This window comes from Phyllopteryx taeniolatus, chromosome 12, assembly GCF_024500385.1.
Source record: "Phyllopteryx taeniolatus isolate TA_2022b chromosome 12, UOR_Ptae_1.2, whole genome shotgun sequence".
NCBI classification, from domain to species: Eukaryota; Metazoa; Chordata; class Actinopteri; order Syngnathiformes; family Syngnathidae; genus Phyllopteryx; species Phyllopteryx taeniolatus.
In genome coordinates, this window is record NC_084513.1 from 21,239,688 (window position 1) to 21,260,451 (window position 20,764).

General features: G+C 45.1%; 1 protein-coding gene across 3 annotated transcripts; it reads right to left on the minus strand.

Moving 5' to 3' along the window:
- Nucleotides 1-1,285: 1,285 nt before the first annotated feature.
- kpna3 (karyopherin alpha 3 (importin alpha 4)) lies at nt 1,286-20,638 on the minus strand. 3 transcript variants are annotated; one of them, XM_061793343.1, is made up of 18 exons: nt 19,712-20,313; nt 19,464-19,572; nt 15,717-15,761; nt 14,250-14,339; nt 12,939-12,968; nt 12,808-12,860; nt 12,604-12,699; nt 12,181-12,266; nt 11,408-11,494; nt 10,749-10,918; nt 9,297-9,341; nt 8,300-8,431; nt 8,091-8,219; nt 7,632-7,736; nt 7,447-7,518; nt 6,494-6,656; nt 6,322-6,416; nt 1,286-5,325 (listed from the first exon to the last, which is right to left on the minus strand). In XM_061793343.1, exons 2-18 carry the CDS (start codon nt 19,524-19,526, stop codon nt 5,227-5,229), a joined length of 1,560 nt encoding a protein of 519 aa, XP_061649327.1. In that variant the 5' UTR covers nt 19,527-19,572; nt 19,712-20,313; the 3' UTR covers nt 1,286-5,226. The 3 variants fall into 3 exon arrangements, with proteins under 3 accessions (XP_061649327.1, XP_061649325.1, XP_061649328.1); XM_061793341.1 differs by lacking the exons at nt 19,464-19,572; nt 19,712-20,313 and adding an exon at nt 20,350-20,638; XM_061793344.1 differs by lacking the exon at nt 19,464-19,572 and having other exon boundaries at nt 19,712-20,312.
- Between the last annotated feature and the right edge of the window lie 126 nt (nt 20,639-20,764).

The following is a 20,764-nucleotide window of genomic DNA, read 5'->3' on the forward strand; positions in this document are numbered from 1 at the left end:
TGATTGGTTAACTCTGAACGCAGCCACAGACCCACGTATAGGAGGTTGTGCACAATTGTGTTACAACATTATCCCAGTTCATTATCTCTCTAAAAAAATTGATATTTTCCGGGTTCTAGGTCACCAAAATCTGGAAAAAGTTTTGAAATTGGGCTCATTTTTTGGTATCACAAAAACCTGGCATCGGAACAGTTGACTTTTTATATTCACTGTATTTTACGATCATCATCGGAGCTAAAGCCGGAAGGAGTAACTGTTGTATTACGTTCGTTTTATTGGCCGCCGATCGGTAGCTATGCGCTTTTTTAAGTGCCCTGACATGATTTATTGCAACTGATTTGGCCGACCCCCCGAGCTACAGCGCGTGGACCCCCGGAGGTCTGCTGACCCCGGTTGAAATAGAAATGGAAAAAGTTCCTCTACAAATGATGGCATTTTTTGTTCGGCGACTTTACTCTTGTAATATTTGGATGTGTCTTTGCTTGTAATAACTCTTCTCATAACAAATAACTTTTCTTGAAACTTTGAGACTTTTTTACTCGTATTTTCAAATATTTGAAACTCGGAACGTCCAAGATTTTTCTCCGAATATTCCATCTTCTCGTGATAACTTTTCCAGTAACTTAATGACTTATATTCAAATAATTTCCCATTCTTTTTAAGTCTTCCTGTTTTCAGAATAGTCGTGATATTACATGAACAAAAACAAAAAAAAATCATCATTTTAGGACAAAATCCACACAGAAAAAACATTCAATTTTGTACTATTAACACTAGGGCTATTTTACTGTAATTGAGTGTCCCCGTTATAACATTACGACTATTCTTGCGATATTATGACTGCATTGTGGTAACTTTTTTTTCTTTGAACCCAAGTAAGTAAATAGCACCCTCTCCAGCGTGTCCTCGATCATCCCTGGGGCCGCCACCTGGTGAGACGTGCCCACAACCCCTCAGCACCTCATCTGGCTCCTCTTGTAGCGGAGAAGCGGTGGGGCTCCGGATGACCGAACTTCTCACTCCAACTCTTAAGGGAGAGCTTGGACACCCCGCGGAGGAAATTCACTTGGGCCGCTGCGCTCTTTTCCGACCGAGGACCACGGCCTCAGATTTAGAGGTGCCCGATTCACGTCCCGACCGCTTCTCATAAGATTTCAACGGTCCTAATACAGCCTTTTTTGTTTTCTTTTGAAATATATACTAAACTGTTGTACCTATGCCAGTTAGGTGCATTGTTGAATTTTTTTTTGTTCAGGTGCAAATCACAACACTTGCAAGCGCTGGCTGGAGGACCCATCGGCTTGAACAGCAAGTTTTTATTTTGCTTCGGATCACAAACACGGGTCATATCCTGAGGGTGCCGTGACAATAAATGCTATGAAAAATCGTCCGGAATGAGGTTACGTGGCGATGATGGCTTTGTAGTGATGGCAGGGGGCAAACGATTCAATTGTGTTTGCAATGCCATGGCGACCAGCATGTGTGTGTGTGTGTGTGTGTGTGTGTGTGTGGTACAGGTCTGGCGTGTTTGTACTCCATTACAAAGGTTTTGAAAGTGTGGGGCGCTGCACCTCGAGAAAAATAAAGAAAAAGCGTATTTTGAAACTTGCAACACTAACATAGTTCAACCATTTGGAGTTTCAGGATTTACAATGTTGTTCTTACCAACACAAGAGCGATGAATGGCTCAATGAGTAGCCATTGAAATGTTTGAACTTTCCCACACTTAAAAGACCCTTTCTCTGAATCTATTGGTTTTAAATCAACAAAACAAAAGGCACCGTGACTTTTCTTTTCCGACTCATATTTGTCTTTAATATGCACAGGAGTTGAAAGCATCAATGAGCCACCTTAAAGAGAGACGAGAGTTCAATCTAAAATTTATAAAAAGATATAAACAATCAGAGGCCAAAACGCTGTCTGTTGCTTTTCTTCTAGTATTCATTTAAAACAACTTTTTTTGTTTTTTTTTTTCCCCCTCCTTTCAAGAGCAAGTAAAAATCTTGCAACAAACATAAGCTTGTATCCAATTCGGGTACAAGGCAAACATAATTGTAAATCTTTAAAGTGGCTCGGTCTAGTCCGCTAGTGCATGACTGTACACCCTCGTTCTAGACTTTTTGTTTCGTTATAAACAACTAGCACCCCCCACACCCTCTCAGTAGTTAGCAGCCCACCAGAGGAGCATTTCAACTTTTCGGGAGACAGAGCACATCATCAGCCCTACACCACTACGAAGAGGGAAAGAGAGAAAAAAAATCAGATCCAATTATTAATAACCAGCATGTCATCACAATACATATGCAAGTCAAAAATAAAAACCCCAAAAATATTGCTTCAGCAAGAGAGAGAAAAAAAAGAAAAGCTTGAGCAGCCATCTTAAGACAGCGACGTCATCATCGTTGTCGTCCAACCAAGGAGTTTCAGCTGCAGCAGCTTTGTACAGGCTTCATGTCAATATACGTCTAGATTTATATTCAAGAGAGTGATACACATTTTTTTTTAAACAAGTATTCAAATAGAGTGAGCAAGCTCGTCGGCCAAGAGTGGTGAACTGTTACGGTGAAGGTATCGACCCGCGTGCGCTTTCCCCTCCCCAAAGTTTCATTTTTTTATTTTGTTAGCGAGCAATGAAGGCTTTGGACAAAAAAAGACACACTGAAAAGAAGCTAAATAATATGACCAAAATACAGTCTCAATTGTGCGAGTATTCAAAAATAATGCAAGAATCAAGTTGAAATATTACGATTATTAAGTTGTAATTTACTAGTCGTGCGACTTTACGCGAAAAGTGATTCTACAAGGACAAATGGCGCTTTTCTTTGAAGAAGCCTTACTATTGCGTGGGAAAATACGTCGGATAAATGACTTTTGTTTTTTGCATAGCATCCAAATATTCTTGGAATATTACTACTTCATCAGGACTTTTTCTTGCAACATAACAAAATTAGCCTCCACTTGGACCCATCCCATAATATTGCAACACGTTCTAGTAACTTTGCCACTTTTTTCTCACATAGCATTCTGCCTTTTCTTAATGTTACATTCGGACTTTTTCCTGGTAAGGTCTCCCCCCCAACATTGCAACTTTATTCACATAATGGAATGTGAAATTTGTTTTTGAAAAACAGCTGCATTATGAGGATCGTATTGAGTTTTACTTAGAAAAGGTTCAACTTACAACTATATATCTTTTTCCACATAACTTTATTTTCATAACATTACAACTTCCGCCCCCTCAGAATACCACATCTTTCCTCTTGTGAGGACTTCTTTTCTGGGAAGTCGTAATGTTATCAGAATAGTAGTACTATTACAAGAAAAGAAAAAAAAAGACCTAATTTTCATTTTAACAGAATACAGACAGTTTAATGAGAATACAGAATTTTAATGGGAAAAGTTGTAATATTACAAAAAGTTAGGACTTTTTCAGCATAACATTCAGACTTAATTCTTGTAACATTACAACTTCATTCTCCTCACTTTTTCGTGCAGCTTAATAGCATTGCCTCATAGCTTTACTTTTCCTCATAATTGTATTATTTTTAAGTCGTGACGTTAGTAGAACAGTAATATATTAATGGAAAGTCAGCATTCTACAAGTATTACTTGTAGCTTTGACTTTTTTCTTATTAATTATTTTTTGTTGTTGTCAAAACTGTTGTAATCATACAAGGGAAAAAAGTTAGAATGCTAAATGCGAAAGCCATTAGAAAAAAGTCTGAATTTTCAGAACAAAGACGCAATTTTACTAGGAAAAAGTTGAGGAAAAAAAAAAAAAAAAAAAAAAAAAAACACTACAAAATGTGTACAACTTTTTCCACGTAACATTATGACTTTATTCGTGTAACCTAATACCATTTTCTCTTTCCCTGTGATATTCCAACTTTTTTCTGATAGCTTTTTTCTCTCAACATACCACCTATTTCTTGTGACTTGAACTTTTTCTTTTCAGCATGGTCTTAACACTCTGACACGCTCATAAGACTAAAACACGGTGAACGTCCAAACAGAGCGCATCGGAAGCTCCGACCAGAAGTAAGCTCATCATGAACCGAAACTAAAGAAAGAAAAATCCTTTCAACATAAAAACAAATTATTAAAAAAACAAACAAACCCAAAAAAAAAAAAACGATTAGATTCAATTCAGGTCGTTTTTTTGTTTGTTTTTTTTTTTTTTAAAGCAAATTTCGATATAAACACCCCTGCCCCCACCACCACGGATTTCTAAATTTCACATTACAGGGGAGTCATGAGCAAACAGGATGTCCAGTGTGGTCCAGCCTGGGGGGCACCAGCGCTACAGTGGACACAGGAAGTCCCTGCACTTCAGCAGGTAGTTCAGTTTTAAAGAAGAATTAAAAATGATGGCAGTTACTTCACTTTTTTTTTTTGGGGGGGGGGGGGGGGGGGAATGGGCACACCGTTGAATAATTCAATTAAAGTCACATAAAAAAAAAAAAAAAAAAAAAAAGTGACATCATGAAGTCCTGTCAAGTCTGTCTGCCACCGTAAGAGCCCTTTCACCCTCAGAGGAGTGGCGGGTGAGGGGGGGGGGGGGTCTGTCCGCGGTCAATCATGGCTTAGCTCTGCAATGGGTGAAAGAGGGTTAGCCGGAGGGGTTGCGGGCAGGGGGGGCTTGCAGGAACCTGTGCGACCCTACGGGCGGGTGTATTTGCGTGAGGAAGAGAGCGAGCCCACAAAAAACAAGTGTAAAAACGCAACAGCAGTATTTCTCCCATTTGTGATATGATGGCTTCCAACAGAAGTATGCACACTAATCGTCCAAACGTGTGCGGGTGTTGTATGTGTGTCGGTGTGGGAGACGACCAAACAAAGTGTGCTTGTGAACATTTCGGCCATTAAACGTCGCCGCGGCATCCTTCGCGTTTTCTGCCGTGTGTGATATGTCGGAGCAAAACAAAAATCCTTGTTGTGATGCTGGTTGCCAGATGGCAGCGAGGGGTGACCATTCAAAAATAAAAACCAAACCAAACAAAAAGCAGAGGTGGTGGTTGGTGGTTGGTGGTGGTGGGGGCTGTAAATCCATCAGTAGTGACTGCGAGTATCCATAGTGAAGTCAATCCTTCCATATCAGGTTGCCAGATTGGAGGAGAGATGGATGAATGTCACTGTGGGGAGGAGGGGAGTGTTTACAGACATTACAGAGTACCCGTGCGGCTGGCTGACGCAAACATCCTGGCTTTTGCTTTTTTTCTTCTTTTCTTAGAAATTAAACTCCTTTGTTTGCATGTTGGAAGCGGGGTCGAAGTTGAAGGTTCCTCCTTGAGTGCTTTCCGGGATCAAGCTGGCATCTTCATCGATCTGAAAGGGGAAGACGAGACCCAAATGTTTGCAATAAGAATCCATAATGCCCATTTGCACCCAGCAGTATTGTTCCATTCACTAAGATTCCATTTTAAAACGACACTTATTTCTATTAGAATTGTTAAAGGTCACACGCACACACAAGGACACAAGTTCACAATCATGAGGTACAAAGATAGTCAAATGGAACATTCACGGTTTGAATTTTTTATAGTACGCGATGTAACGGTTCCGCTCCATGTGGTGGTGTGCAAAAGAAGAGAGGCAAAAAAAAACTCTCATCCACACGAGTGCTGGGATTCCACCAAAACGCTTGTGGCTTTCCCAAGGTGCAACTTTTTAAGCCCGGCTGTACAGCAGCTATTTTTTTGCACGCACGAGCCACAAAAAAGGAGACCACACGTTACGGGCCGAGTCCAGTGATACAAGAAAAAGAGAAAGTGTAACAAATGCGGCAGGCGTGCTCATCGAGCGGGAGCCTAACACAAAGCCGCTGCCCGACGACGTCGGCTCAGTAAAAGAACGACGTTGTCCAAACCGCCAGTACAACAACTAGCAGATAGTGAGTGCAATGTGGAAGTCGCGGGAACTCCAGACAGGAATCCTGTCCTCAGTTTGGAAGTGTTTGAATTTGGAACGCGACGACAGCGCAACAGCTACTCGTAAAGTAGATTGAGGGGTTCCTATGGAACCGAGATCGGTGTCGTCCACTTCAATACCGGACTGGTTGGTCAAGATTACATATCAAACTGTCATTGCACAGTTTTTGACAGTGGACTATGAAGCGGGTAGGGCTTGAAAGCCCTTGGTGGCACGTCTCCCCATTCAGTCATCGGTGAGTTACACTTTTGTGCCACTACGTCACGCAATTTAAGGAGCTGACGCAGCTAGCGGCATCCCGCCCACACATCGAGCAGTACAAATCCAGTTTCGTGCCGCTTGGTGGAAAGGCGTCTTCCATCTATGGATTCTGACGACTTTGTGTGAACTTACGTCATCTCCGGAAAAGTACTGATCAATAATCTCGAAGGCTAGCTTGTAGATGTCTTCATTTTCATGTTGCTGCAAGTTCTCGATCTTCTCCAAACCTGAGAAATAGGGAGACAAAAAGTGATGTAAGGGCGGCCAAGTGCAAGGCAAAGAAAAACAAGGACGCGCCACGCACCCCCGCACTCCTCGATGATCTCGGCGATGGTGCTGGCTTCGTCGCCCGCCATGATGAGGATGTTCTTGAGGCCGTCCAGGACCACCTGCACGACCTGGGGGTCCTTCACCTGCATCAGGTTGCAGAACGGCGGGATGACGTTCTTCTCCACCAGGTACTCCACCTGCACAAACGCACCGCAGTTATACAGCATATGCACTTACAAGAGTGGAGGCTCAGTCAACAAAGCTTATGAAGCTGATCTCCTTAAATGGTGACTAACATTAACTATCATGACACGGGGTTAGAATACTTGGTGAGATCATTCTCAAGCACATTTAATTTGTGCGGCAGCGAGTGGAAAGAAATTCAGGCTCAAACTAGTTTGAGGCGCCCATTTTCCAGAGGCTCCGGCCTTAAACGCTAATAATGCTAAATACAGAGCGCCATTTTCCAGCAAAAAAATATAAGGTGTCATGTTTATATATATACTGGTGGAAGGCAATTTGCATATGGTTGCTCAGGCTGGAAAAGTTCAAGTCGTACCTTGGCTTACGAGTGCCTCAATCTACAATTTTGCTCACGTTTATGGTGTGCGTCGCAGGGCAAAATTTGACCTACGAACTTCGGACACACAGCCGCTCGAGTGAAGTGAAAAACTAACAAATGAATTCATAAATAAAGGACAGCCACAGTTGCCGGTGCACTTTCAACCGTTTAGCGAATGGGATAAACAGTCAAACACACAAGTAAAATGAATACACTCGCAAGGAGCCCACAAACCAGAATGACCCAAGGCTTCTGCCATCAATAACTTGGCTGTGCCACTTGAAGGCACGTCAACGCAAGAGCTGCCAGGATCAGTCGACTAGTCACGACTTGATTGTCGTCGAGCAAAATCGTCAACAATGATTGAATAATAGTCGTCGTCGTCGTCCTACGCGCGCATTGTCTGCCTTTTTGGCCGTGCTCACCTGGTCTTTTCTTCCACTGATGGTGAGATTGCTGATGGCCCACGCTGCCTCCTTCTGAGTGCCAAAGTCGCCCTGCGGAGAGACGGCCTGTCACTACGACGTGCGTGACGTAGTTATTTCTACCACGCAGGCCACGGCGGGCCCAGTTGGTGCAATGAGACTTCAAAGTGGGACGGCATTTGGACCTTGGCCAGTTGGTGAATGATCATGGGGATGAGTCCGGCATCGATCACAGCTTGGACCTGCTGCTGGTTCCCGGCTGTAATGTTGGACAGGAACCACACTGCTTCCTAGAAAGAAAAAAACACACACACAAAGTAATTCATAACCCAATGTCAGTCAGCGCATGTGACTGCCATTGTGATTATTTGTAAAATCGCTGTCAGCGCTGGCTGCTACCCAAGTCCATTATTGAGTACGGCGGCCATTAGCGTCCCTTTCGGACAGACAGATCGCAGCTGCCTTTGACGGTCGGTGAATGTTGAGCACTATTTATGAGCCGATTTTTTTATTTCCAATGGGGAAACGTCTGAAAATAAAGCAACTTTGAGGTAAACCGGCATTCCGGAGCCGATCGCATACGGGTTCGATGACATGATGAACATCGGTCGTGTCCTATTCTGTTACGGCCGTGCTCGTGCTACCTTATTGATCTTTTCCTTAGGGTGCGTCAGCAAGTTTGGGAAGTATCTGAGGACATCGCAGTTGAGAACAACTTGCGTCTGTTCGTCAGTGCCGGTTACGATGTTTCCCACTGCCCGGAGAGCTGCCGTCTGCACGTTGAGACACAGCGAGGGCGATAATTATCAAACATATCATGTTCATGCGTTCACCTTTGAGTCTGGAGTCTCACCTGCACTTTTACTTCCTGGTGGCTGAGGAGAGGCACGAGAAGTGGAACCACACCAGAGTCAATGACCATCTGGATCTGCTCGTTGCCGCCGTCCGTCAGGTAGGACAAAGCCCACACTGTGTCGACGAGGATCTAAACGCACAAAATGGCAGCAATTCATTCTGCCAGGCGCACACCGAGCGACTCTGCTGAACTGGACGATCGCGACGGACCCTTTGCACGCCTATTGATGATTCCGAACTCGCTGCAACAAAAACGTTTTGGGGTTTTTTTTTACTCCCCCCCTGTATGATTTCATTGAACCACAATCAACAAGGTGCAATTGTCAAGGAACAAGTGGATCGCCCGTGCTGGCGTAGCTATTTCTCCGTCGGCGGAGAATACAAAGAGTAGAAACGGGCGGGGAGAAAGGATGGACTGGATAATTTTCATGACAGTGAAGGGCCATTTTTCCACATGGTCACCAGGGTGCAAAATGGCGATCGAGAATTCTTTGCTAATTTCTCCGGGAAGCAATCGGAGATGCTCGAAAGGCTGCAGGCAACGACAGCCCCGTTGATAGAGCGCATGAAAATGAACTTCCGTGCATCCATTTAGGCAGCAGAAAGACTCTCCACGCCGCTTTGCTTTTAAATATGAAGTCAATATTGTACAGTCACTCTTAAGTATATTTGATATTTATGAGTACGGCTAGTTGGCCTTATTACCCTCAAAAGTCATTTTTCTTGTGAAAAATCATGGGATATAATTGGGAATTTGAATTGGCCTGAAACGTCTGCGCTGTTGCAATGTCGTTCACTTGCGATTCGACGTCTGGGATTGCAGCCAATCGAGTTGCAGACGGGTCACCTACGAATGAAAACTAATTGCAGAACCGTGCACGATGTGACTAATTATGTTAGGCACTTATGTTCGGTCACATGGCTTAGTGTCCGGCAGGCTTTACTGTAGGAAGGGCTGGGAGACCACTGACAACCGCCCTTCGCTTGATACTTACATTTATGTCCGTGTGATGTATTAGCACACAGAGGGCAGGCAAAATCTGTGTGGAAGGGGAGAGAGAGAGAGAAAAGTAGGTTGTGAGTCAGCTGAATGAAGGGGGGAGGAGTCGTTTCATCAATCAAAAAGATAAAACAAGGCCGAGCGGCGAGAGGGAAACAACAAAGTCAGGCTTTAACGCCGCAGCGAACCTGACAGACAATCTCTGCGTGACTCATTCAACGATTCAAGGACTTTGTCATACCGACGCACATTTGCACATGATACGGCATGCAATTTGATACCCAAGGTCTCAGATTAGCCCATGGAGTCTCAATATCAACAGTGTGAGAAAACATGATGAAATATAAGATAGAAATACTTATTTGCAGTTGTGAATGTGCGCACAGGTGCAAATGCAGCAAGGATTCGGATACGGCGGAAATACAAATGCCAGAGGCTTGAATTGCGCACACTATTTCCATGATCCATGTATTTGAAAAGAATAAAGTGTTCATCGTGCAGGGATGCATTGGCATTGGGGGGGATGGGGTGTGTGCTGATGTCCGAACTCTTTTTCGAGTTCAATAGACCGGAAAGAAGCCGTTCTCCTCAGGCTGGTCCTGCATCGGATGCTCCATAGCCTCCTGCCTGAGGGGAGCAAATGGAGGAGGAGGAGTGCGCGGTGGGCTGAGCCCTCTTTCTGCACCTGCTGGTGGTGAAGATGTCGGTCGTGGTGGCGAGGCTGCCCCCCATGATTTTCAGAGCAGCCTTTACCATCCTTTGTAGCGCCTTCCTCTCTGCAACAGAGCAGCTGCTGTGCCACACCGTGATGCTCAGGATGCTCTCCACCACCACACTTGTGTAGAAGCTCCCCAAGACACAGCTTCCCAGTCCGCCACATCGCAGCTTCCGGAGGAAGTAGAGACGTCGGTGTGCCTTCTTGCTCAGACACGAAGTGCTTCGACTCCAGGTGACGTCCTCGGAAAGGTGGACGACTCCAAGGTACTTGTAGCTGGATAGCACTTTCACTGCTTCTCATCCGAAGTGCAAAGGGGAGTGGGGCGTCTGTCCCTCCTGAAGTACACCCCCCCATCTCCTTGGTCTTCTTCACATTGATACAAAAATTGTCATCTTTGCCACCGGTCTCTCTCTTCTCTGTACACGGACTCACTGTTGATGGTGAGGCGTCCGACCACTGCTGGGTGGTCTGCAAACGTCACTATATGACAGCTCGGAAACTTTGCTGAGAGGTCATAGGTCAACAGTGTGAACAGGAGGGGCTCAGCACACAGCCCAGGGGGAGCCAGTGCTGATGGTGACGGAGGACGAGACGGCGTTCACGCATGATCTTACTAGCGTTACAATGGTTACAAACAAAGCTCGTGAAAATGCGGGCAGCAACGGGCAGTCGAAAGCTCAAGTGCCTCAGCGCAATGGCGACCTGCGAGTCCAGTGTTTGTCCACTTACCTCTTGCACTGTCTCCATGGGCGGGGGCGGGTCCTTATTGCGGCAGAGGTTGACGATGACCCACGTGACGTTGCGCAGGAAGGTGATAGGGATGGAGGGGTCGATGAAGGACAGCAGCGGCTTGACCACGCCAAGGGAGATGACGTAGTCCCTGCACTGTGGCCCGTCACCTGCGCAGTCGAGGTGCAAAGGTACCACTCTCCCAATCGGTTTTTTTTTTATTATAAACAATGTCCATTTAAGTGTTTATTCTATATCGGTAACTGAGGAAGTTTTGCGTTCTGTAACAAAAATGTTTTTATCCTCCATAGAATTGACGCAAACTTTGTTATTCACAGACAAATGAATAAAGCAGGCGGAAATAAATGTTTCCATTCGCCAATGTGAACTGTGCCACTCCACGGCCTATCTGCAAGTGTAAGGAAGTCATTTTAAGACTTGTTTTTCTTTTGAGACCATCCATTCACAAAATGTGAACACTAGGAATGGGCTTTTCAGGCGTGATAGTTTATCAAAATGTTTTGCAACAATGGTTTTTCTAAGGTATACAAGTATGAAATGCCGCATCGCCGCAAAATAACAATACTCCAATACAGCTTCGAAAAGACAATAATGTTTATATTTATCTGCACGCACGCACGCACGCACAGTGTACTGACCTATAATGTTTCCCAGAGCCCAAACAGCTTGTTCACAAACGTTCTGATGAGGCGATCGGAGCAGTCGCAAGAACAGCGGCACCGCATCTGAAGACAAACACACATCAACCGAGAACATTCAGAATGACAAAACAAAGCCTTGACCACATATCGCGGCAGACAAAAATCAAAGAGCGAAAAGATGAAAAAACCGCAGTTCTAGGGAGAGTCAATACAGTTACCATTAAGAATTTGGTGCCATCAGATATTGCCCATAACAGGGGTCCCCACCGTGGTGTCCGCAGACGCCAGGTAGCCCCCCCCCCCAAGCACCATGAGTAGCCTGCTGGCCTGCTCTAAAAATAGCTCACCCGTGACGGGACATTGTGGTTTCCGAGGAATGTTGAAGAAGAGATCGTTTGAAAATAGAAACACTTGCAAAGATTGATAAGATCGATGTGTATTAGTTTCATACTTTGTTAAATCATCGTTGAAAATTACTGTGAAATCCTTAACATGATCAGTGTGTCCTCACAAGGATGACTATCATTAATGATTGTCAACAACATTTTTTTTACCCAAATGCTGCAGTGTGGCAACATTGCCGCTCTTGTCAGAACAAAGTACGTAGTCTATTATTCTTTGATTGGGTGTTCATTTTGGAATGCCAATTTGAGTCACCACCCATTTGCGCAGCGTCTCGGTAAAGACAAAACGTATGTTTGGCGGGCAGTCTGCAGGCAAACACAAATAGCTGGGGAACACTAACAGGGGTGGGTGTCGGGTCAACTTACTGGATTTAACCACAGCTTGAGTCTGTGCCGACGTCCCAGAGGCAATGTTGGTCAGAGCCCAAGCTGCCTCAAACTGGAGAGAGGGGCTGCGGGACATCACATCAACAGAGACTGTTAGGGGCCATTCGTCGCTTGGGAAGGTGCAGGGGGACAAAAGTGTGACGTGACAAGCAAACAAGCAATCCCGCATTATCTAAAGCAACAGCGACAGGTGCTCCATTTAACGTGACACTAGTCAGGCTGCCACGCCTCCAAATTCTTGCACTTCAGCTATTTATCCTCAGTGAACATGAGGTCCTGGGAATTCTGGACCTCCACAAGGCAGGAACGCCAACTGGCCGCTGCATTTCTTCAACACACACGCATATATGGACACGGACACGGACACGGACACACACACCGACTTGTATATTTCAAACTCACTTGTCGTCTCTTTCCAGGCAATTGACTAAAATGGGCAGGATGCCAGACTTTATCAAGTCGTCAATGGGGGGGTTTCTGTCGCTGGAGAGCAATTTCCTGACACAGACACAAAAAACACGCTCATGTTAAAAAGGAGCTGGTGTCACAACGTGTGTATTTGCGCCTGCGCGTGCAGTCGAGCGCGAGCGTGTGAGAACTTGTCACCTGGCCGCCTGCACGGCGCTGAGCTGGATGACCGCATTGTCGCTGGTGGCGTTCTGACAGCAAGAGGGAGGAAGAGTGCACAGTTGAGGTGTCGCGTGTATATTGGAGACTAAAGTAGGGGGAAGTCTTACCTGTAAGATGGCATCAAGCGTAACATTTTGCTGAAAAACAAAACGGGGGGGGGGTATATTAGAGATTCCCAAAGTGTGGCGTGTGTCTGGGCATAAAGATAAGATGATGTATTGTTGAACTCCATTTCCTTTTTAAATTATTTTCATACCTTTTGATATTTTTTTTTTGTATGATTAAACATGATAACATCAGACTGTAGTTTGACGTGTGTGTGTGTGTGGGGGGGGGGGGGCATCAACTCTGTCTGGATCCTAAAGATTTACACGTTTGTGAAAGGCTATTAGAGAAGAAGTCATCAAGGTCATATGAAAGGATTTGAAATGTTTTCTATGCGTTCAAAAGACGGGGGTCCTTGCGAGAGAGCAAAACATCCACAACACAAGGTCGCAAGACTGCAAAGTCATTCCAATAATTGACATCATCGCTGTCCGATGACGGTGTACGTTAGGAGCAATAGAAACACCACAATTGACTGTTATTAGAAAGCTATAGCGCTAGAAAGGTTTTCATCGGCATCCCCGCCGTCTATGGTATATACGTGTATGTTCCAACATTGAAGTCATGTTGCCTGTTACAGGTCAAATTTACCACAGGTGATGACTTGTAAAGGGTGTCAATTATTCGCAGAGTTTTGCGATTTGTGGTCCCTAGCCATCGTGAATATCACTGCACTGCACTGTAAACTAATTCAGCAATAAAGGGTCAAAATAAAGAATACTTCATTTGTACATTCGCTCGATAGTTACATGCGAATGGGGGCCAAATGACATTATCTGTTTTATCCCCCCACAGCTTGTCAGTACGGCACTAATATTAGTCGCTTTTCGCAGAGGATAAAGACTACGACTGAGCACTTGGTCCATTAGATGGTTATAGTTATATAGTCCGTCTACATGTGTTGCTGCGCCATTTGTGTTAAAGCCACTCCTCAAAGGGTTGCAGCACTGCAATACAGATGCAATTTAGCATTAAGCTAATGGGCTGTGGGGGGTTGTTTGAAATATACAAGCTTTAACTCTCTTTGTTTGTTTTCGGTTTCGTTGGACAGTTAACTTCAACTGGACGAGGCAACAAACAATTTGAAGCCTCGTGTTCTGAAGAATTGTTCACTATAACATACAAAATACCCTTGTATTGAGTGGAATTAAGATGCCTGGAGTATTTGTGTTGTAGCATGACCGCTCAGGCCGAGGTCGTGTTTGGCCGCTGACTTAACGGTGCCTGGTTGCAGCAGCCGATTCACGGCACTCCGTTCTGCCCCAATTGCTTCATGAGGCAACTAGTCAACAATCACGTCCATCGACGTTTACCCCTTTGAAGTCTGAGTCGACGTCAGAGTCCTCCAGACTCTCCTCCTGTGGGACGTTTCTCTTCTTCAGTAGGTGTTCGTCTCGTTTGTTCTGGCGAGGGGACAGAAAAAGTCATGAAAGGATGAGTGGGGCTGGAATGCATTAATGCATTCATGAATTCTTAAACCCACAGTGAATCCAGGCCATCCTCAAAGAAATGGCTCTTTTTTTTTTTTTTCCTTTCCTGGGGTACACGAGACAGACACCACAGTTGGAAGTTCCAAAAACATGAGCCGGCATCCTTCTCGACAGAGAGCGAACGCCCATACATTGCGAATGTGTACACAACATACACACTCTCTATTGGTAGGAGGAGATTCCCTTGGCCTACATTCTTGTGCATCATGCCGCTGTTCGTCAGCGATGACTAATCAGTCTACTGCACTGTTTTGGTCCCGACCCGATCCGGCTCTGTGGAATGTGCTAGACTCCAGACCACCTCGGCACGGCGCGGACATGACGACGTTTGAACGCTGCTGCCTTTTGCCTTTTGTCAACTCTACACACCCGCTGCCGGCTAAGTCTCAAGTGCTTACCGCCAATGCGCACCCTATGACTTGGTTCTATTACAGTTAACCGGCGGCAAAATGTGTCGACGCTGGGGGAAGGTGGACAAATACGGTGTTTGCAATTTGTCTCGTCTTTACTTCAACCCGGTGTACGACTCGAGCCCTTTCGTTGACGTTTCAAATGAACTTTGTGTTGTTAGCGCACCCTGTGTTCATCTAGTCTAAATATATCTGTAAGCGCGTGTTGCCAACGTTTTTTGTAAGAGGACAAATACGCCTCCAAAGTAGCAAACATCGTCAAACTAGGTGGGAATCACAAAGTAGCTCGGGATTATCAGCTAGAAGTGACAGCGTGACAATTTATGTGCTGTTAGAAAATACAAGAATTTGACCATTCTTCGGCCTTTCTGTGATACTTATTCCAAAAGAAACAGCAGCCTCCACAAGGGCTGTTAAGAGAAGACGTTACGTGAAGTTAGCGGACTGCCACTCAAAGCAGTAATACAGCAACAGCAACGACCTTGTGCTGGCATCGCCGAAATCCCATATGACAAGATTACAGTAAGTATACTGTAGAAACACCTAAAAAATGATTGCCGTAAACCGCACATTTCTGTGACATAGCAGGGATTTCCGCAACAGTTTTGACGTGAACTATGAATCGTGGGTCAAGAATGTTAAAATGCTATTTATTTGAAATGTTACTCAAATCCCGGCCTGTGCTACGAATAAAGCTTTTACGATGGCAACAGTCTGATCCAGCCACAGATCATTTTGTATTTCCATTTTTGGAAATGCAATCGAATTGGAGGTTAGACGGTGTCTTGGTGTGCAACCTTCGAGGTATCTTTTTTGGTCATCTGGAATCAAATATTCGTTTCCAATCTAAACTGGAACGTGTGTACGTGCGTTTTCTCACCTTTCTCAACTCCACCGTCACCTCATTCCGATGCCTTCGCATAGTCTGCGGATGAACAAAGATACATTTGTAATGAACAAATTAACTTCAATTGGATAATTGCCCGCAGCGCCCCCGATGATCGTCCTTATAGCGAACGGGGATAAACAGCATAAGTTGGAGGGCTAGTGTGGATCGAACACCGGAAACGAGCATTCGTTATAGCGCAGAAGTGAGGAGAAACGAGTTGGAGTAATTGCAGCATTTGAGCCTATTTTGGCGTTTGCCGTTTGAGATCTTGTGACTCTTTCGAAGGGTTCATGTTGCCTTCCCAAATAGCCTCTTGCGTAATGTGCTCACAGTCCAAACGCAGGAGGCTGCGGAGGTGTCTCCCCGCAAACCACCCCTCAGCAACACGTAGAGAAGTAATAATTGATGGGGGAAAACGGACGATGAAAACCAACAAATCATACCCCTCGGCTCGTGTCAAAATCCAATTTTACGAGAAACGCGTGGGCGTAGACAATCACATTGTAGCGAATCAGGCATCCTCCACTTGTTGGCGATACTGTCTTGGTATATGGACCATAGAAGTTCAATTCAATTAGGTTCCAATTATAAGGTCAGCTCAAATAAAACTGCTCACAATCCTTTGACTGATGACAACGGAACCGAGAGATGCAACTGTTGCGTGATGTTGAGATCTGGAACGGACGGGTGTTGGTTGACAAAGAACACAACATATCCACTGAGTTGCATTTTTGGCGGGACACGTGTATCAAGTAGTCCATACAAAAACAATAGTATGCCGACAACTTCAAGAATCAAACGTGACTAAAAGGCACTGGCCTGAACGAAAACTGAAAACCGACTACAACATCATCGACCAGAATACCTTGTACCGTAATTATTATAAAAGGCGGCCTTCAGTCCGAATCTGAGCATTCTTCAAATAATATCTCTTTGTTAAAATGTGTGCATAGTATTAATGATTGACTCAAATAACTAACCGAACAATAAATCTGAGCATGTTGAACTATACAACACACTAACACCTCAGTGAATGGCAGACAGACCAAATAGCAGAGAGCAAACGACCAACTGTAATTAATCAATACTTGTGCGGGCATGCCAAACTCATTTTTGTCACAGGCCACATTGTAGTTACGGTAAAAGGGGTTTAGTAAGAAAAAATAAATAATGCTTGCAATATCTCAACGTTATTTATTACACATGCAAATTTGAAATACAGATTTCAAAACAAGAATCTCGGAAGTTGCTTTCGGGCCGTCCGACACATTTTACAGCCTTAGTAATAAACAATGCATCATATTTAACGACGGTCTATTATAGTGCTTTTGCACTGCACAGCTGGACTGACCTTGGCTCGGGATGGCCAGGTTTCCATTTCAAAACAGTAATCGCGAGACACTGAGGAAAGCACGCCGCGCCGCGCCGCGCCGTTCCGACAAAATATGCCTTCACACGCAACCGGTCCACTGTGCGAAAATGCTCGGGCTGCTCCAAGTCACTAATCATTGCTTCCATGGCAGCTAATAAGCTACACGCCGCTGTCGGATCGTGAAATGCAATCGTGAAACACTGGAATAAGCGCTTAGGTGATACAGTACACTTTTCACAGACCTCCAGCGGGAAACGTGTTACAATGGACAGTAAGCAACTAAGAACAACAAGTTAGCATGAAAATTAATATGCGTCTAGAGAGAAAAGAATACAACAGCCACGCCGGAAATTATTTAGTACGTTACTTTTGTTTCGAAATTGTTTGTGAGCGGGCGAGTTTTTGGTACATTTGAAGCCGTGTTTCACCAAACGTTACAGTGAAGAATCTGTAAACTAGCAACAGGCGCTTTACTTCGCCCATATGGTATTGGCTCGGCACGCTTGGAGCTCCGGCTGAGCAGGTACTAGAAGTCGTATCGTGTTCGGAAACGCATTGTTGGCGCGCACTCATGTCGCGTGGAATAGGTACAATGCAGCCAAATGCTTTCATGAATGTCACGTAAAGACGCGGATGGGCGGTAGAAGTGCTCTCGTGTCCGCCTAAAAAACTGCAGCGGGAGGCAGCATTAGCGATGAAAGGGAATTAAGCCTATCAACATATTTGAGAGGCTCACAATGTGACCTATACTGTAATAGATATTATTGGATTCTACACAACGCTGCATTTCATGGGCGGGTTGCCCGTTAAAATTGTTAAAGCTATGTTGCTATGGAATCACTGCAGGCAGTGCCATTACACATTATTATTAGCGTTCTAACCACCATTAAAGATTAACACCACATGTGCATTTTGTTTTCCCTTTAGCGACTTTTATCCCAAAAGAATGACCGGTCAGGGTGTTAAGAGGTTTTACGATGGTGACAGTGTGACCCTGGCAGCGATGAGTTCTTATTTCCATTATTTCCTCTTGGGAGGTAAATCCCGGAATGAATTATGGAAGCAGTTCCACTGTACTGAGAAGTGTTGGACTTATTTCTTTTAGCTTATGTCACTATAGCATAGGGTCAAAAAAAAAAAAAAAAAAAAAAAAAAAAACAGAAACCGTGTAGTAGTGATAGCAACATGACAAGTGGCCCTTTGTGGAACTTTCAAAAAAAAAAAAAAAACAGGATGAGCACTTCAAACGTCTTTGAAATGCTCCATAACAAATAAATTCATGAAACCAATTGATTACTAAAGTAAACGACGACCCATTCTACTGGCCACACTGCTTTTCTCACAGATTAGGTACCACTGGCCCTGTTTAAATTGAATTTTTAAGGCAAGTAACGCCGTTTGAAACAGCACAGTAATTTTGAATCACCTCAGAATTTGGGCCTTCACGAGCTTAGTGGTGGATATTTTTAACTAAAAAGCCAATCGGAGAAGGGGTTCCCCAAGTAGCAAATGAAACGAAAGGGTCAAGTAGATATATTGAGAAATAATAAAAGTTATGTTTTTTCTCTAATTTGAAGGCATTTTTTTGAACCCAGATTTTCTGTAGGAGATATCACACAAAGCTGTTCTGTAAAAAGTTTTTGGGTTTTTTTTTCCAACAGAAAAAAAATCTATTTCTCCGGAACACATCATCATTTTCTAAATGATTGGTGCATTGTACTCAAGCGGCCATTTCAACCAGACTCAGCATTTTGACTGACTGTCATTCTTGGGAATCTTGTCACGTTGCGAGCAGTAAAATAACAATAAAACATTGACTGTCTCAATCAAAATTTAGCGTTGCTATTTTGGTGATAAAGCACTTGTTTGAAACCTCACAGACCGGGCATGTAAATGAGAGTCGCCATAAACCTAAACTCGATCAATAATAATAAAAAAAAAAACACACAAAAAAAACCCTGTCACTAATTCATCCAGCCGTAGTCTGAGTCATCTGTTAAAACCAGGTCTGGGCTGATCTTGCCCATCGGTGCAATTCTAAAAACACTCAGAGAAACTGAAACTGTCGTAAAAAGCCACCAAACCAAAAAGTCTGAGAGGGGGGGGGGGGGGGGGTGAATGCTTTAAGCGAACATGCATTCAAGCACAGGCTGCTGCAGAGGAGCTGAGACATCCAGGACGCCTGAAATAGCAACAAGACTGCATTGGCAAAGTCCATCTGTCAAAGCGGCCATGTGCTCGTTCAACCAACTCCCAAGCACATTCAAAACAAGCGCCGACTGGACATGAAACTCGAAACATGGAAGTTTTCGGCCCACGGCTGCTTTAATATCTATTGTAGTGCACGAGGATTATCTCAGGATTACCGATAGATCCGGAAGCAGCGGGAGTGGTGCCATTTCTTCGAAAACATCGCACTTTCCGATCATTCGTAGTCATTATTTGGTCATCCGGTTCTCGACTCAAAGGCCTTAGCTGTATCGAGAAAAGCTGACATTTTACATTTCGTACCCAAAATTTGCAAAACGAGTTGAATCGTGGTGGTCATGCGGATAGTCGGTCACATTTCCACTGATTAATTACCGGGCGATTCGGAGTAATACTTGGTACTTACTCAGTATGTGCACACGGTGTGTTGAATATACAGGAAAGTGAACGCAACCGTAGCGTCGCGGCATGTGATTAATGCTTAATCCCGATGCTCGCTTTAGCTAGCGCAGAAAACAACATTAGCGAGGAGCGGAGGGGTCTCGTTGGCATTTTGACCAACAGCGTGTTGGCAATTCGAACAGTGACCGCGAAGAATTCATGGAAGAACGTCGATCAAATGTCGCTCGTTTGGGAATTCGAGGCACTCGGCAGTAAACTGGTCGAATGTGAGGAGAATTCCCCCCGGGGCCGGGGCCGGGGCCGGGGCCCACCCTTCGAGCGAGTCACCGGTGTCCAGTCGACTAGCCGACTAGCCGACTAGCCGGCAGCTTTAGCCGTCGCCGAGCTTCCATTCCCTCAAATCCACGCAAATATGTCGCCATTTGCAAACAGTAGCAACCATAATCCTACTCGGGCGAAACGCATGAAAACGTCCAAATCGCAGGCCGCCAACAACTCCACATGCTAGCCGAGGTTAGCTTTTAGCCGGGGCCGGCCGGCCGGGCTTCTCCTCCTCGGAGTTAGGCCCGAAAAGAGCCGCTCGAAAAACCACTCCAACCAGCCGCCAAGAAGTCTCCCAGACTCGCCGGCCGGCCGGCTCACCTCGACATCGCGCCCCTTGTTCTTAAAGCTCTTGATGCGGTGGTTTTCCAAGCCGGCGTTGTCTGCCATGGCTGTGCGCGTGAGTGTAGAGGCGGAGGGCGGGGGGCGGGGTGCTTCTCTACTCTTGCTCCGGCTTTTCGGGATCTCCTCCTGGAGAGATGCGACTCAGGCACGGCAGCTCGTGTCCTGCTCCTCCTGCTCCTCCTGCTCCTCCTGCTCCTGCTGCGGCGGCTGCTGCTGCGGCTGCGGGGCTCCAGAGTGCAGGCGGGCGGGCGGACGTCACAAATCACATGGCGGAAGTGACGCTATGCTAGTATGAATACACATAACGACTGTTTGCAAAGGTTTGCTGTGTCCACTTAGTTCATTGCTCTACATGGGCAAGTGGAGAATAGAGAACTCTGCGTTCATTTGT